This window comes from Oryctolagus cuniculus, chromosome 8 (genome assembly GCF_964237555.1).
Source record: "Oryctolagus cuniculus chromosome 8, mOryCun1.1, whole genome shotgun sequence".
Classification (NCBI taxonomy): domain Eukaryota; kingdom Metazoa; phylum Chordata; class Mammalia; order Lagomorpha; family Leporidae; genus Oryctolagus; species Oryctolagus cuniculus.
In genome coordinates this window covers 129383306-129402114 of record NC_091439.1, presented here as the reverse complement: position 1 = coordinate 129402114, position 18809 = coordinate 129383306, and the positions used below count along the sequence as shown (strand labels likewise).

General features: G+C 42.0%; 1 protein-coding gene across 1 annotated transcript in view; it reads right to left on the bottom strand.

Moving 5' to 3' along the window:
- The window catches only part of LOC127488805 (probable ATP-dependent RNA helicase DDX60), a 95026-nt gene that overhangs the window by 42638 nt on the left and 33579 nt on the right, over positions 1-18809 (bottom strand). Inside the window, 10 exon segments of the mRNA XM_070048221.1 lie at positions 794-919; positions 2462-2566; positions 2662-2771; positions 6084-6223; positions 7657-7772; positions 14753-14848; positions 15735-15854; positions 16967-17078; positions 17080-17102; positions 18208-18363. Coding sequence (XP_069904322.1) covers positions 794-919; positions 2462-2566; positions 2662-2771; positions 6084-6223; positions 7657-7772; positions 14753-14848; positions 15735-15854; positions 16967-17078; positions 17080-17102; positions 18208-18363 — 1104 coding nt within the window.

Here is an 18809-nt window from a genome sequence, read left to right as displayed (position 1 = left end):
CAGTAGGGTGGGCGCTGGCACTGTGGCATAGAAGGTTAAGCCTCCTCCTATGGCACCAGCATCCAATACAGGTGCAGGTCCGTGTCCTGGCTGTTTTGTTTACGGCCTGGGAAAGCACTGGAAGATGGCCCAAGTGCATGGGCCCCTGTGCCCACATGGGAGACCCTGGCTCCTGGCTTCAGATCAGCCAGCTCCTGCCATTACAGCAGTTGCGGGGATTGAAACAGCAGATGGAAGATATTTCTCTCTCTCTCTCTCTCTCTCTCTCTCTCTCTCTCTCTTTCTCTCTCTCTCCTCTGTCTGCTTAACTCTTTCAAATAAATAAATAAATCTTTTTCTAAAAATTACATAGGAGGTTGTTTTAAAATTCCAGTGCCCCAGTCCACTGGAGGTCAATCAGCTCAGAATCTCTAGATGAGATTGGGCTTCCTAGATGATTCCTGATAAGCAGCCAGGGTTGAACCCCTCATGAATTTAATAATGATTTGGGACATTAGGTGGTTTTCACATTTGCAGATCAGTGTGGCCTGTCCCAGTGAGTTTTACTGACTGAGGTGCACATTCAAAGAGGATATAGTAGTAGCAGGTGTGGGCTGTCCCGGATGGAACTAAAGTAATGATTCTCTACATCTTTCTTTACCTAGCTGGCTAAATTTAAGGTAGAATGGCAAAGTACAGTAATAGGATTTCCATATTCAAATACTAAAGAGCCCTATGGGGATTTTCTTTACCATAACTGAATAAATCAGATTCATTTTATATTAAATAAAAAATCCTAAATGTCTGTCACAACCTTGCCTGGGTCCAGCTGCATCCAACTAAGCAGTTCCTTTTTCAGTTCCTCTTCATATTTCTTGGCATCTGTCCTCATGATGACTACTTTATTTTTGAAGCAGCTGAATTCTTCAGGTTCTAACTCCTTGAAAATGAAGAAGCACAAATACCAAAGAAAATACAGTTATCACCTGGTCTAAAGTTTGCCACATGCACAGTTATGAGGCAAATCTCTCAGTTCACTGCATCCATGTTTATGAACAGCGTTAACTACATGAGGAGTTGAACACATAATGTTTTTAAGTATTTAAAAAGCAAGATTTAAGGCCGGCGCCACGGCTCACTAGGCTATCCTCCGCCTTGGGGCGCCGGCACACCGGGTTCTAGTCCCGGTTGGGGCGCTGGATTCTGTCCCGGTTGCTCCTCTTCCAGGCCAGCTCTCTGCTGTGGCCAGGGAGTGCAGCGGAGGATGGCCCAAGTCCTTGGGCCCTGCACCCCATGGGAGACCAGGATAAGTACCTGGCTCCTGCCATCGGATCAGCGCAGTGCGCCAGCCGCAGTGCGCCAGCCACGGAGGCCATTGGAGGGTGAACCAACGGCAAAGGAAGACCTTTCTCTCTATCTCTCTCTCTCACTGTCCACTCTGCCTGTCAAAAAAAAAAAAAAAAAGCAAGATTTATTAGAGCCAGAGTGGCATGGAGGGGGCCCCAAGAGAGGCAAACCAGAAGGGGCCCGTGGCACTGGAGTTTTTAAGCACAGTTTTGGGGGAGGAAAAATACTTCTCAGCTTGACATTCAGTTACAGGCAGGGACAAAACCCATCAAAAAAAAAAAAAAAGACATATCATTCTTACTGTAGCAAAGCATTATTCTAAGAACTTTTAATTATTTGGCTTATGTTAATAACAATGCTACAAAATAGGCATTATTAGCTCTTTTAACTAATTTTTCTAAATCTAGAGAAATGAGTCTCTGAAGTTTCTGCTTTCAACTATGGAATACTACGCCTTCATCTACATCAGAGTAACACCATTATCTAATTTGTTCATTCTTAACGGACTATCATGCCACAGGACTAGAGATATCAGCTAAGGAATACCCACAAACACACACACACACACCCCACATGCACAGACACACACACACACACATACCATTCACAGACACATATGCACACATATACAACATACACACATACACCACAAGCACAACACACATGCAAACACGCATATCACCATACACATACATACACCACATGCACATACACGCATACACCACACACAACATACAGATACACACATACCATGAACACACACACCACGTACACACACACATGCACATGCACCACATTCACACATACACATACATCACGTTCACACACATACATATACCACATTCACACACACACATACACACATCACATGCAAATATGCATGCACACAAACACCACATACACAGACATACACGAAATGCACACACACACACACACGAGAAATCTCCAAAAAGTTCATGGAAATGTGTATTGTGAAACAAACTGCATGAATTTCAAAATTACTTTGCACCAAAACAAACTTACAACTCCATTTCCTCTCATTTTTGAAATATATATACATATGTAAGTGTATTATACGTATTTACGCACACACAGAGAGAGAAACAGTTCCTAGTGTTTACTTTCATACACACACCTGCATTCTTGACCGTTCTGGCCAAATGTGTACCATAGCATCATACAGAAGTATGCTTTCCCGAGGAGAAAACTGAAGGTCTGCAGGGACTCCATACTTCTCTATCTGAAAAGCAGAAAATGCAAAACCATTGATCTCCATCCCATATGCAGATTTTAACCACCTTGACGCCTCCTTTTCCAAAGTGCTTTTGTACTTACATGGTTGACTGTGAGTGCAGCGCACGGGTGGTAGTGTGCAATGACAAAATCGTTATCCTTTAGAGAACACACATACTTTTCTAGATCGTTGTATCGTTCTTTGTAACACACTGTGAAAGTGGAATTAAAATGCGGATTAAGATGGGTTTGTGTCTCTCAGCAATGATGTAATTCCGATTTTCTAAAGACAGCTAGGCCTAGGGAGAGCTGTGCTGGAAGCCTCTGTCGACAAAACGACAACAGGGCCATGCAGTGGAGGAGGAGCTTCTGTGCCTATACCGCACACAGATGTTTTACCTGCCCTCCTGGCCTGGATCTTCAGTCACAGTCCATCCTTGCTTCTTGTAATTCCTAGTGTATATTTTTCTAAATATTCTTGGAAAGCATGCTTTTGCATAAGGAGCACGGTTTGAATAAAAAGGCCTGCAACCCATTCAAGTATTTCAATAGGAAACACGGGTGTTACTGGATCATCTCCCTGTCTTGGAGAACAGTATCACCATCTCCCAGAGAAAACGAGCCTTCTTCTGTCATTTACTCATTTTTTAAATCCAGGAATCCAGTATGCCACAGGGCTTTGTTAATATGTCACTTAAAATTAGGACAATTTAGCATTTACCTACCTAACATGTTATCTATTTTACTTACGCATTGTTTAACCCTGCATCTCCATAAAAATTAAGCTCTAGGAAAGCAAGGAGTTGTTTTCTGCTCTATCTCTGGGGACTTGAGTGGGATCTGGCACAGATGAGGTACTTTGACATTGTCAAGTGAAAACATGTATATGGGGCCTGTGTGGCACACCTGGTTGAGCTTCTGTTTGCAACCTTGCCATCCCATAGAGTGACAGGTCAGGTCCCAGCTGCTCCACTTCCATCCACCAACACCCTGATATTGTACTGAGAAAGCAGATGATGGCCCAAGTACTTCAGCCCCTGCCAACCACGTACGAGAGTCAGATGGAGCTCCTGGCTCCTGGCTTCAGCCTGGCCCATTCTCAGCTATTATGGTCATTGAGAGAATGTACCAGCAAATGGACAATCTCTCCCTTTCTGTGTCACTCTGCTTTCAAATAAATTAACCTTTTTTTTTTTAAGGTTCTCTAATCTACTGTTGGTGGGAATGCAAACTAATACAGCCATTGTGGAAGACAGTATGGCGATTCCTCAGACAGCTGAAAAAAGATATGTCATATGACCCAGTTATCCCACCCCTGGGAATTTACCCAAACAAAGTAAAATCAGCATATGAAAGAGTTATCTGTACATCCAAGTTTATTACAGCTCAATTTCCAACAGCTCAGATATGGAATCAACCCAGGTGTCCATCAAGTGGTGACTGGACAAAGAAAATGTGGAATACATACACTTTGGAATATTACTCAGCTGTAAAAAATGGAATTCTGTCTTTCACAATAAATTGGATGTACCTGGAAACCATTATACTTAGTGAAATAAGCCAGTTCCAAAAAACAAATACCATATGTTTTCCCTGATCTGTGGTAATGAAGAGTATCAAAAAGTAATGTATAATTATTTGCATTGCAATCTGCAAAAATTATTCTTCTGTGTAAAATGGCTTAAAGTCTAAATGAACTTAATCATTATCCTGTAACCACACAGGAAATATTTAAATGTTACATTGTCATCGCTTCTATTTCATTTTAAAAAATGTATGGGTGAAATGGTCACTTTTTCTCTTCAATTATTGATAGCCGCTGTGTATATTCCCACTAAACTAGGGTCGTCTTGCTTTTTACATGTTAAACTTCTTATTAGGTAAGGTATTAACCTTTTTTTAGTATTCAGCCTTTTTACAGTACTGGAAATTTAAAATATGCTATCTCAAAACCTAAAAAAAAGAAAGGTAGCAGGAAGGAGACTGGGAGGGAGGAAGGGAATACCATTATGTTCTTAGACTTGTATCTATAAGCATATTGATTCTTAAAATTAAAACAAAAATGAAATAAAACAGCATGAATGTCACATATAGGAATCTGAAATTCACAGTAGCTAAGAGATGGAATTAACCTAGATGTCCATCAACTGATTACTAGATAAAGAAAATGTGGTATACATACATGATGGAATTTATTCAGCCAAAAAAAAAAAAAAAAAAAAAAAAACCAAAACAGAGAGAGAATGAAATCCTGTCTTTTACAATAAAATGGATGCAACTGGAAACCAATTTACTTAGTGAAATAAGCAAGAACCAAAAAGACAATAGTAGGTTTTCTGATTTGTGGTAAGTAAGATATAGAGTACACAAAAAGTCATGTATATGAGTGACACTGACATCCTGAGATTTGATTATTGCTTATAGCCCTTGTCAACACCCCTGTAGAACAGTGGTCTTCCCATGGGTGGAATCCTTTATTTAGTGGAGGACTAGCCCTGTGATGAAAGAAGTTGAAAGTATGTTATTGCAAAAATTAAAAGGGAAAAAAAGAAAGGATGGAGGACGGTAGTAGGGAGAGTGGGAAGTATCATTATGTCCTGCAAATTGTATATCTGAAATCTGTTCTCGTTATACAAAGAAAAATAAAAAAGTAGTCAGATAAACATGATTCTATACTACTTCAGAGAATTCTCACGAAATAGTCCCAAATGCATGCGGTAAGGAATACTCAATTCAATAGTAAAACATTTAGAGTATGTGCATAATAAAACAATTATGATATGGATATTTTCCAAGGAAAAGAGGGGCACATACAAAAATAACTACCACAGGTGGTAGGAAATTGCGTAACATAGGACACCCTATGGGCCCTGACCTAGAACAATCAAGGTGGTGTTCGGGATGTGCCGCAAGGCAGAATCTTTCCAATAAAGAGTAGACAGGACTTGGCCAAGTACAGAGGAAAGTGACCCAGGGAGAGCGTTCTAGAAGAAAACCTGAAACTCAAAGGCAGATTTCAGAGCACAATTAATAATCCAAACTATCAAGAAAGTCCTGAAAGGAGAAGATTTCTTAGATGAAACAGGGGATAGCACAGAAGCTGGGACCACAGGTGAATTGGAAATTTTGAAACACATTGTTCAGTGAGCCAGAACTGTCCTCTAGGTTTGTTTGAGTCTTTTCTCACAGAACAGGAGTGAAATGCTTATCTTGGCTATGACTCCATATCAATCACATTAAATCATGAAGGAATTCGCACAACACCAAAATAGACAATATTTGGAAAGAATTTGATCTCCAAGTTCAGTCAGTCAGCTCTGTGGACGTCAACACGGAATATCACCTCCTAGAGCTGTTTCCTATCTATTTCATTTCCTCTGTAAGTGAAAGTAAGATGCACTGCCTTTCACGGTTACAATAAGAACAAGTTGCTCTGCGTATGTAGAACACCCTCAAATGTGACGAGCACACGGGGTATGCTTGCTACTTCTGCACTCCCCTCTCCCGAGTGAAGAAATCCATACCCAGTCTAACTTTGTATGATGGCTTTCCCACTCTTGTTCGTTGTTGTCTCTTTGAGCTTTTTAAGGCATTTCTTGATGGATCAGCATTTTCCATTGTGCTTTCAACACGTTGCCAATATCCTTTAACTAACGCCAACCACCTAGTTACAAAAAGAGAACAATCATTGTTGCAGAAAAACGTGTTCCTAAGTCTGTATATATGAATCACATGAAATTTGTTTACCTTAAATAAAAAAATTTTAAAAAGATAAAATGAAAAATTGGAAATGATGGGTGTGGTTCATTAACTTTGACAAAGATATCAGCATAAAACGTAATAGCAGAACTTGGGTGAAGGGGAATATGGTAACTCTTTGTATCTCATAATTTGTTTGCAAATTTAAAATTGTTCTTAAGATGTTAAAAAGCAGATATGACTGGAGGGAGGCACGATGGTGGAACAGTGACAGGGAAGTCTTCTATAGGCTCCACGAACTTAGCAGAAAAAAAAGTGAAGTCACACTCTCCGGGAAAACTGCAGTGGGAGATCTTGCAAAAGCAGTGGAAACGGCCTGGACCTAAGGGGAAGGCACAGGCACACAGCAAGGAGCTCGGAGCGTGGAGCAGGAACACAACAAAGGAACCAGCAGCCCACCTGGATAGCCAGGTGGGGTCAGACTGCACCGGCCCTTGCCACACCACGGCTGGTGCAGCTGGAAGAAGAATCTAGTAGACTGTGCAGTGTCTGAGTCCAGCCCAGAACCCTCAGGGGAGCTGGGGCGACTGCTCACCCAGAGTGGGGGAAGAAAAGCCGAGCACCTCCCTCACCACGGTTCCCGCTACCACACCAGCGCCCTGCAGCTAACAGGCCGGGAGACAGCTGGCGTCATTCCACATGATCGGAGCAGCGGCTCCAGCTTCTCCGAACACACCCAGTAGCTAGTGGGAACTGTTGGCAGGGGCAACCAGAGCAGTTCGAATCAACTGGTGGGGTCTGTCCCCACCTGTCATCAGGCCAACAACACCAGCTCCTCTGTACCCTTATGGCAAAGGGCGGGGAGGGGGAGCCATCCCCACCAAAGGGAAGCGCCACCCTCAGGGCTCTTGTACCCACCCAGCACAGTTCTGAAAGCAGCAGGGCTGCAGATGGCAAGTACTGTGCTTGCTTGCAACCCAGGGATTCTACCAAGGCGAAAAATCCCTGTGGACTTTGAGTCTGCTCAGGGTGAAACACACAGCCTCCCTGTGGACAGGACAGCCTAGCGGGGCAGAGTGTACTCTCTTGCAGTCCTTGTCTATGGGAGCCCAGGGTGCTGAGACTGTGAAAACACTGTGACTGTGAGAGGGGGCAGGGTGTAGCGGGTGCTGGGTAAGTTCTGGGTGCAGAGCCACACTTTCAGAACCCTAGGTTGCCAGGGCAGACCACTGCAGCTGGACCCGTGCACACAGAGAGCTCTGCACACGTTCCCGAATCTGCATACAGGAAATGGATGAAATTTGTATACTTTAAATTAAATAAAATTTTTTAAACAAGAAAAGCTTTAATTTTCAAAAAAAAAAAAAAAAAAAGAATGAATATAAATCTCAGACTCACTCAGTGAGATGCTCAGGGTTACTGATAGTAGCAGAAAGGGCCAAAAAGGGACAACGAATCATAACAAGGAGATGTTCCCACACTTCCGCTCCAATTTCTCCCCCAAGGCAGTGAACCTGTCAGTGTAAACAGACTCAATGTCAGAATGGGGACAGGGGTTTTATTTTTTAATGTTAATAAACTACCTTGCTACCAGACCTACTTTTCCCTTCTACTCTCCATTTCAGTAACATTCATTTACCCACTGACAAAGCTCGTGAAAGAAGCCAATATGTTTTGCAGAATCACAGTATGTTCCAGACTTTAACAATAATGTATTTAGGAATGACTTGCTCTGTAACACATTGTGATGACTGACCCATAAGCAAATACTATTGCCTGCCGTGGTAGTGAAAGCGCATCAAGCACACCATGAACAAAAGGACACATGTTAAGTGTTATTTACAAAAGAAACACTGGTTGAATGACAGAGATTGTCCTAAACAGATACTAAGATAAATCTTGATACAAACCCACATTTGCTTATGCATCACTAATCTCAACACCTTTAAACAGTCTTGATAGATAACAGTATCTATCTTCAAAGGCATTTTATAAAGAGGAAATACAATTTCCTAGAAATTATTTAGAATATATGCCAATCACAGTAAACATTAAAATAATGATGCCAATTATATTTTGTATAGCAATGCATAAGTTACAATATACTTAATTATTAATTAACACAATGCTTGTATTCTTTTCCTAACCTTTATTTTGTTGTGAAACATAAGATTCAATAAATTACATAAAGCTTAGATGTTTCAGATCACAAAGTATTATCCATGGAAATGAAGTAAACCAAATGTCATTGTCACTGCACCTGTAAATCAAGATAAATAATGCCTCTAGCATTTCAGAAGTCCAGATTAAAACAGCTTCCCTCTTTGGAAGTTACTGTATCAATTTTTGAAAAAGTTATGATTCCATTGGTCATTCTACTTCTTCACATGTCCATGTGTATATATGTACTTGTATGTTTATATATAAAGCATAGAAATTTATTTTGCCCATTTAAAACATTGTATAACTGGAATTATTTAACTTGTGTTCTTTGTATCTAACTTCCTTTGCCCAACATGATTTTTAAATTAATCGGCATTTCAGCCGGCACGTGGCTCACTTGGCTAATCCTCCGCCTGCAGCACTGGCACCCTGGGTTCTAGTCCCGGTTGCTCCTCTTCCAGTCCAGCTCTCTGCTGTGGCCCAGGAGGGCAATGGAGGATGGCCCAAGTGCTTGGGTCCATACACCCACATGGGAGACCCGGAGGAAGTACCCAGCTCCTGGCTTCGGGTTGGCACAGCACCAGCCGTAGCGGCCATTTGGGGGGTGAATCAATGGAAGGAAGACCTCTCTTTCTCTCTCTCTGTCTAACTCTGCCTGGCAAAAAATTTTTAAAAAAAATTAATCTGCACTTCATTGACTTTCCTCACTCTATGTATTTTATCAAATGCCTGTGCCACCTTCTATTTTTTTCCACTCTGGAGGACATTTCAGTTGTTTATAGTTTGATAACACCACCAATGATGCAACTATGAACATTTTGTACAGGTATCCTAGCCTGATTCAGTCTTACTCTTGAAAACGTGACTCCTGTTTTTCTATTTCAGAATATATACAAGTGGAATTCCTTGTTCCTGAAGTACTGTCACCATCACTAGTTTTGTTGAGACAATTTCCAAAGCAGCACAATGTCCGTGCCTTCCCATTGCTCCTCCTCCTCTGCAACACCTGACACTCTAATTGTCAACACTGTGATGGGTATGACTCAATGTGAGGTTACTTTCAATTAATTTAGTTCTTTATTTGAGAAGAAAAACAGAGAGAAAGGCAGAAAGGGACAAAGACTGTACCTACTGACTCACTCCCCAAATATCCACAATGTCCTGGGCCAAGCCAAAGCCAGGAGCTGGGAACTCACCTGGGTCTCCCACATGCATGATAGGAGCCCAATTACTTGAGGTATCACCTGCTGCCTCCCTGGGTGCACATTCACAAGCAGCTGGAATCGAGAGTCTGAGTTGGGAATGGAACCCAGGCTCTTCAACATGGGATCTGGGCAAACGCCTGCCTCTCAGTGTGACATCAACTTGTATTTCACTTGACTTACTTTTCAGAAGTGTATCAAGGGTCTTCAAAAAGTTCACAGAAAATGTATGCTATGAAAAAGTTATTTGTGGAGGGGCTGGCATTGTGGCACAGCCGGTCCAGCATCCCAATGAGCCCCTGTTTGAGTCCCAGCTGCTTCATTTCTGGTCCAGTTCCCTGCTAATGCACCTGGGAAAGGTAGCAGAAGATGTCCCAAGTGTTTGGGCCCCTGCCACTCAAGTGGGAGACCCAGATGGAGTTCCTAGCTTCTGGCTTTGGCCTGACCCAGCCCTGGCTGTTGTGACCATTTGGGGAGTGAACCAGTACATGGAAGATCTCTCTCTCTCTTTCTCTCTCTCTCTCTCTTCCCCCTTAAGGATGTGCTACACACAGAAACACAGAGAGATAGCCATCATTATGAAAGAATGTAAAGGCAGAAAATCCCCCAGTAAAAGTACAAAAGAAATTCAAAGTAAACAATGGGAATATTATGGGAAAATGGCAGAGCCAAGTTGTTACTTATCAATAGTCATGTTGAATGTAAATGGCTTCACCTCTCCAGTAAAAACCAGACTGGCTGAATGGATTAAAAAACAAGACTCATCTATTTGCTGCCTACAAGAAACACCTCTCATCAACAAAGATACAAACAGACTGAAAGTGAAAGGATGGAAAAAGATACTCCATGCCAACAGAAACCAAAAAGAACTGGTATACCATCCTAATATCAGACAAAATAAACTTCAACTTGAAAACTGCTGAAAAAGACAAAGAAGGGCACCATGTAATGATTAAGGGATCAATTCAACAGGAAGAAGTGACTATTGTAAACGTACATGCACCTAGTTACAGGTCACCTGGTTATTTAAAGAAATGTTAATGGATCTAAAGGGAGATAGGACTCCAATACAATAGTAATGGGGTGGAGGGAGGTCAGACCAAGGCAACAGGACCAGTCTCACAGGGCAAAATAGCTAATAAGGAAGGGGTATATAAGCCAGCAGTGACAGAGCCATGAGAATTTCATGCAGAGAAGCCCAGGAGTCCAACAGAGACTGAGCAGGCCCACACTGAGGGAGCAAAAAGTGGTGGAAGAGCAGTGGAGAAACCGAACCTCGAGACTGACACCACCCCCACCCCCGGCAGACCAGGCGAGACACGAGGTCTCAAGTCCACGGAGCTGTGGGTAGAAGTGGGCGGGGGAGCCTGGTGAACTGTGTTTGAAGTTCCAAGCTGGAAGAACAGGGGAACAAATGGAGAGGTTGGGCACCTCCTACCATCCATGTCTCCCCCTCCCCACAATCAGACCTGCAGCCTGCTGGGAGAAGCCATATTATTTGTTTACATCTTCAAATGTAAGCAGGGGGCTACTGCTTTGCTGCTCATGCTCATGTCCGTCAATTGGGGGGGCCACTTCACAAGACCCCAGAAATAGGATCACAACATTCCAGAGTAATTTCCCCACCACCAGCAGCAAGCTGTACAACAAGGAGAAGTACTAAATATCGAAATCTCGAGCTGGTTCCATGCACAAGCGAGAAGCAAGCCCAACCCCAAAAGGCAGGGCTTAGTGCATCAGAGCTCTCGTACCTGCCCCATCAAGATCAAGAAGTGAACAGGACGACTCCTGGAGGCGGCCCTGCGTGCTTCCATTTGCAACGCACAGACACATAGCAGCTCATAGCAGTGGGAAATCTCACTGTTAGGTAGGAAGTCAGATATGAGCTTATGTGGGTATGACATAAAGGCTTAAAGAGAAGACGTCTATGTCCAGCATATGCATCTGCATCTCAAAGTCATCCCAATAACGTTTCAGGGGCAGCCCAGTGTTCACATCCTGCACTGCCCCTTCCTACCCCATAATCTGCCAGGTGGGGTCCCTGCCCCTTCTGCCTGACAATCTTCCACAATCGCAGCCCAGTATCTGCATTTAAAATACCCTGCTCCAGATCCTGGGTTAGGATGGTGCCAGCTAGGCTTCCTCCTGTCTGATACCTTCAGAGGAAAACTCAGATAGGAGCTTCTTACTATTTGCATCCATAAAATCCTTTGTTTCAGGAGGAGATGTGTGAAGACAAATACTCATCTCCTTAAAAACCCCCAGCCTCCACCGGACGGTGCGCTCTGCCTCTCTGCTGAGCTGCCTGCCTGCCTGGCCAGGTGTAATCTCTCCATTCAACCATGTAACCTCGTCCCCCCCCCCCCCCGCCCGCCCCAGTCCAAGTGACTGCGCACTCTCTCTCAGGTCCTATCTGGAGAGGTGCCCATCCGTTCTTACGAATGTCCCTTCCCTAATAAACTTTGCTATTTTACTCTTCTACTACTCTGTCTCACGCCTGAATTCTTTCTTGCAAAGACAAGAACTCTGCCATTCACAGTAACATCACCACAAGCACCAAGACACATATTTAAGAGAAAAGCAACCGGAAATGCCAAAAAACAAAGGAAAAAACCTTAATAAGGATAAGAAAGACAGTATGAGTCCCTCCCAAAGGAATACTACAACTCTTCAATAATAGAAGCTGGAGAAGAGGCTGAGGTTATGCCAGAAATGGAATTCAGAAAATTAATCATCAGATTACTTAGAAGCAATCAGAAATAAACTCACAATCTAAATGAAACATGTTCCCAAGAAATTGAGATATTAAAGAGAAGTCAGTATGACCTTGTCTAAATAAGATTGGAGTTGGTGAACTCAAAAGGCTTCCATAGCCTTGGCAACCCATGATAAGAGCCTAGGGTGATTACTGATGCCATAAACAAGAGTGTCAATTGTTAAGTCAACAACAGGAGTCATTGTGCACTTACTCCCCATGTAGGATCTCTGTCCTTAATGTGTTATACTATGCAAATTAATGCTATAACTAGTACTCAAACAGTACTTTACACTTTGTGTTTCTGTGTGGGTGCAAACTGTTGAAATCTTTACTTAATATATACTAAATTGATCTTCTGTATATAATGATAATTGAAAATGAACCTTGATGTGAATGGAATGGGAGAGGGAGCTGGAAATGGGAGGGTTGCAGGTGGGAGGGAAGTTACGGGGGGGGGGGACACTGTAATCCAAAAGCTGTACTTTGGAAATTTATGTTTATTAAATAAAAGTTAAAAAAAGAGAAGTCAGAATGAAATACTAGAAATGAAGAATTCCATAGTTCAAATAAAAAATGCAGTGGAAAGCCTTAACAATAGAATAAGTGAGACAGAAAAAAGAATATCAGACTAGAAGACAATTTTCTGGAAATAATAAGGTCAGACCAAACACAAGAAGAAGAAATTAGGAAACTGAAAAACATGGTAGGAGATCTACAAGATTCTATCAAACGACCCAACACACAGATCCTAGACTGCCAGAAGGCATGGAGAGAAAGAATTAGAAGGCCTTCTTAATGCAATAATAACAGAAAACTTCTGCAATCTGGAGAAAGAGACATCCAAGTACAGGAAGTACACAGAATTCCCAAAAGACAGGAAGAGAAAAGATCTGCACCTTGACACATTGTAGCATAGCTCTCCTCCATAACGCATAAAGAAAAGATCTTAAAACCTGCAGGAGAGAAAGACAAATCACACTCAGAAAACCCAATTAGATTCACTTCCAACTTCTCATCACAAACCCTAAAGACAAGGAGAGAATGGAAGACATACTCCAAGTCCTAAGGGAAAAAAATTGTCAACCCAGAATACTGTACCCTGCAAAGCTCTCATTTATGAATGAAGGAAAAATAAGGACCTTCCACAACAAACAGAAATTGAAAGAATTTCTAACTACCTGCACAGCCCTAAAAAGATGTTCAAGGATGTGCTACACACAAAAACACAGAAACAGGAACATCCCTACAAAAGTACTTGAATGCAGAAAATGACCCAGCAAAAGTACAAACAAAATTCAAAAACAGAACTATTTACAGAAACATGGCAGGGCAAAGTCGGCACTTAACAATACGTATGGTGAATGTAAATGGCCTGAACTCACCAGTTAAAAGACACAGACTAGCTGAATGGATTAAAAAAGAAAATCCATCTATTTGCTGCCTACAAGAAACATATCTTTCCAACAAAGATGCATGCAGACTGAAAGTGAAAGGATGAAACAAGATATTCCACGCCTAAAGAAACCAAAAAAGAGCTGGTGTGGCCATCCTAAATCAGACAAAATAAACTTTAACACAAAAACTATTAAAAGAGATAAAGAAGGGCACTATACAATGATTAAAGGATCAATTCAACAGGAAGATGTGACTATTATAAATGTATATGCACATAATAACAGGGCACCTGGTTATTTAAAAGAAATGTAAAGGGAGATATAGATTCAAATACAACAGTAATGGGGGACTTCAATACCCCACTTTCAGCAATGGACAGATCAATGAGGCAGAATATCAAAAAAGAAATAACAGAGTTAATCAATACCATAGACAAAATAGACCTATTAGCCTATTAGCTATCTATAGAGCCTTCCACCCTACAGCCACAGGGTACATCTTATTCTACTTGGTACATGGAACTTTCTATAGGATTGACCACATACTAGGCCATAAAGCAAGTCTAAGCAAATTCAAGCAAATCAAATCATGTCATGCATCTTCTCGGACCACAATGCAAGGAAACTGAAAATCAACAACTCAAGAATCTCTACATTATATGAAAACACATGGAGAATGAACAACATGTTCCTGAATGCACAGTGGGTCATAGAAGAAATCAAAAGAGAAATCAGAAAATTTCTGGAAACAAATGAAGACAACAATACAACATACCAAAATTTGTGGGATACAGCAAAAGCAGTGTTAACAGGAAACAACTCTCCCAGAACTTATTGGTAAACCCTTCTATAAACAACTTATATTTATTTTAGTAACTAACCATATGAATGCCATCTTTATTAAAGTACATATGGTACATGTGGTCTTGGTTGACATAAAATATTCTGTTGAGATAAAAGGAATAAAAAGCACATACCTCATCAAATATGACATAGCGCATTCTTTCTGTCCATTTCTGATAATGAGGTGATAGCAAGAGTAATTCCAAACACTGAGGCACTGTTACTAATATCTGTTTTTTTTTTTAAAAAAAGCTGTTTTAATTTCCAAACATTAATAAGAAATTTTATGACACACTATATCCATCTTGACATTTCCATGTTCAAAAAAATATTTCATTAATGTGAAAGTAAAATGAATATGTACAACTGAGCCCCACATATGCTGCCACTGATACACTCAAAAGCAGTTAAGTTTGTTTCATTAAGAAACATTCTCTTGGGGCTGGTGCTGTGATGTAGCAGGTAAAGCCGCTGCCTGCAGTGCCAGCATCCCATATGGGCACCAGTTCTAGTCTCGGCTGCTCCACTTCTGATTCAGCTCTCTGCTATGGCTTGGGGAAGCAGTAGAGGATGGCCCAAGTGCTTGGGCCCCTGTACCCATGTGGGAGACCAGGAAGAAGCTCCTGGCTCCTGGCTTCGGATCATTATGGTCACAACTGACCATAATGGCCAGTTGGGGAGCGAACCAGCAGATGGCAGACCTCTCTCTCTCTCTGCCTCTCCTCTCTCTGTAGAACTCTTTCAAATAAATAAATAAATCTTTTTAAAAAAAAAGAAATATTCTCTGGCACAGTATTCTGGGAATACAAAAGTCACCATGTCCTGAAACCATCTCTACTAAAGAGGAAGTTGCTTCCTCAGGCTAAAATTTCAGAAAAGTAATGCATTCTCTTTACGTAACATTTATGTAATGTAAACATTTAATAATTAATATAGAATTAAAATATCATCAGTAATCAAATTCTTAGATAAGAAAAATTATACAAACCATCTAGCCCAATATAAATACATCTATCAGGGTAGCTGTGGGTTTCATGTTACCCCATTAAAACCCTACGTGTCTCCCAGAGTGCCACATTCACACTACGACTCATCACGTGGACAGCTGTGATGTACCTGACAGTTCAAGGTGTCGTGGCGGTAATCCCTTGTGAAAACTCCACACACCACTGAGCCTTTCGGCAGTGCTTTAGTAAACAAATTGTAGACAGTTCCCACCACCTGGTTAACCAGAGCCTGCAGTCACAAAAGACAGAGTGAGCGGCTACTCAGTAAACTATCAACAATGCTGCAAAAAAACTGGTTCAAGCAAACCCACATCTGGAACCACTGATACGCAACAATGCAGTACCGAACTGGTAACAATTCTGCCCTAATAAGGCAATACCTCACAGCAAATCCTTCCACCAATTCCATTTAAGTTTTCTAAATGTTATATAATACAATGCAGTGCCTGTTGATGGGATGGCCAGCAACAAAAACACAAACAGTGGTTCCTCGTCCCGTCAGTGTAATATGTGCTGATACAGGTAATATTAGATGGCGCCTGTATTTTACAACGCTGAACAGTAATGGGCACAGCACTGAAGCTCACTAAGCTCCCGCGTCCTCATCAGTGAAGGATGTGGCTCGTGAGATGCAGGGCCCCTCCCCACACTGGCTCCTCGCAGTGCAGCTGTAAGCCTGGGAATTAAGTATTTTGCTAGGGAAAGTGAGAGGAAGGAGTGTATCCCAAAACCCCTTTTGAGAGAAAAAGAATATTTATTTCGCAAGTGCCCTTTAACTCTACTTCACCCAGGTTGCTGCAAAGGAAGAAACCCATGGCCCCTGTAAGAATCCAAGGCTCTTCCATCAGGCACCTGCCCAACCCCAGAGCTGGTAAAACTGAGGGGAGAAGCGCCTCTCTCTCTCTCTCTCTCTCGAACTTGTCTGTCCTCTCTTAAGTACACAAGCCTGGCACCAACACCAAATCATTCCCATTGGCAAGACTCTCAGAAGTGTCCAGCCCTGTCTTTTCACAAGTGCTGGCCCTAGGGAGATTTATGAGAGAACACTAATAAACAAATGCTTGTGAATGGCACATTTACCCATCATTATTCATGCCCAGACAGTACACTGGATGCCTGGTGTGCCTCGTCTCAGGTCACGCTCGGAACAACAGCATAAAGTAAGCGGTGCCGTGTCTCCTTGCAGGTGGAAAACATGCCAGGAAACTGGCCAAGGTCACACAGCACATGAGCACCAAGCCCACGACTGTGTGACACTGGGGGCTGGGCACTACCAGGTGGGACACACGGCTATGGCAGAGGAACACCCCTAGAACAGCGCAGGGTCACAGGGCACGATACCTTTGTGGGCGCAACGTACACGGCCACTCCGTCATCGCTCTCCCGCAGGACTTTCCCCATGCAGTAGTAGGAGGCGTAGGTTTTCCCTGATGAGGTTGGAGCAACAATCACAATCTACGACATCCAGGAGTTCCCTCTGAGGGAAAAAAAATCACCTTTCATTGGAAAATGCATCTTTACTGTCATTTTTAAGTTAGCTTCAACTAGCTCTTAGACTAGTGTTTACAGTTCTGAGACCTGCTAGTGCTCAAGATGGCAGGAATCACCACTTCCAGCTATGTGCAAATAACCCAAATCACTGGAGACAGGAAAGTCCTTACTTAAACTTAGATTTAAAAACCCTCTAATACAGCAGAGGACAGTGCCATGGGTCTGTAGCCTGGCTCTTGGAGTTCTTTTTAGTTCAGATTAGGGAAACCTCATGCTGAGACGGAATTACCAAAACCTGTTGCTCTTTTCATTTCCATGTTTCATTAATTATGGTCACTGAATGATTAAGGTGTAGAAAAGAAGTTTTTCAAAAAATGTATGCAAATACATAATAGGATCCGTGACACATCATGATGTATTATGAGTGACTGTGGTTGAACAATTGGACAACCCAAAAGCAACACTACTTTAAAAAAAAAAAAAAAAGTATATTTTGCCAAATATACATCAGGCACCTATTTTGTTATGTGAATTAAGTGGCTGCACAGAATTGGAGTGTATAGTTGGGTTCTTGTTTGTTTTGTTTTTGCTTTTGTTTTTATTTGAGGGGCAAAGACACAGATAGACAAAGACAGGTCCCATCTGCTGGTTCACTCCCCAAATGCCTAGAAACTGGGAACTCAATCCAGGTCTCCCCTGGGAATGGCAGGATCCCAATCACTTGAGCTTTCACTGCTGCCTCCTAGTGTGCATTAGCAAGAGCTGGAGTCAGGAGCTGCATGTGACACCCAAGCACTATGGTTTGGGACGCGGCGTCCTGACCAATGGCTTCACAACCAGGTCAAACTGCTGCTTCTCAATGCATTGCTTCCCACACTCCATTTAAGAAAACCAGTGTATCTGTCACTCAACTGACTCGTCACTGCATTGCTTTATCTCTTGGGCCAAGACACGATTTACTTTTCTTGTCATTAAGTTGCTTTCTAGAACAACAGGCATTTTCAAAATTTGTCGCACACAATGAGGTCTGAACACACAGTTTCACTGAAGCGTCTTTGCCTTTCCATACGACAGATCTTTTAGAGAAATACCTGCCACGTGTCCGGTATAAAATGATGCACCCGGGGATCTGGATCACTTCTTTCTTCTCGGAACAAGTAAGGGCCCATGTGCGTTAACTGAAACCGAGCGGCTCCCATGTGAACTGAGTATTTAGAAATATCCTTCCCAGCACCTGACTCCTTCCCCTAAAATAAGTATGGTGCATTAGACCTCTGTACGACTTTACAATTCCTAACCTGGGCATGCAGGAATTATTCCCAATCCTGTTGTAGTTTGCTTTGCCTCAGTGAGATTATTTTTTCATGTTCTTTCAATAAGCTGCAAATCTTAAAACTGGATAACCCAATTTTGGAGTTACCAGAGGGTAAAAGTGCCACTCAACTTAATATATCATTACAATAGCACAGGGAACATTGAGGCTATATTCAGTATAATTTTTTAAATATCATTTTTATGGCAAGATCATTTTCCATGGCATATAAGTAAAAGACAATATGAAATTGATCTTTTGTTACAAATTAGTAAAATCTTTGATAACTGTTCCACAATTATTACACACACACACACACACTCACACACACTAAAACTGTATTTCCTTTAAGGAATTTTTTCTGACCTTAAAAAGGCATCT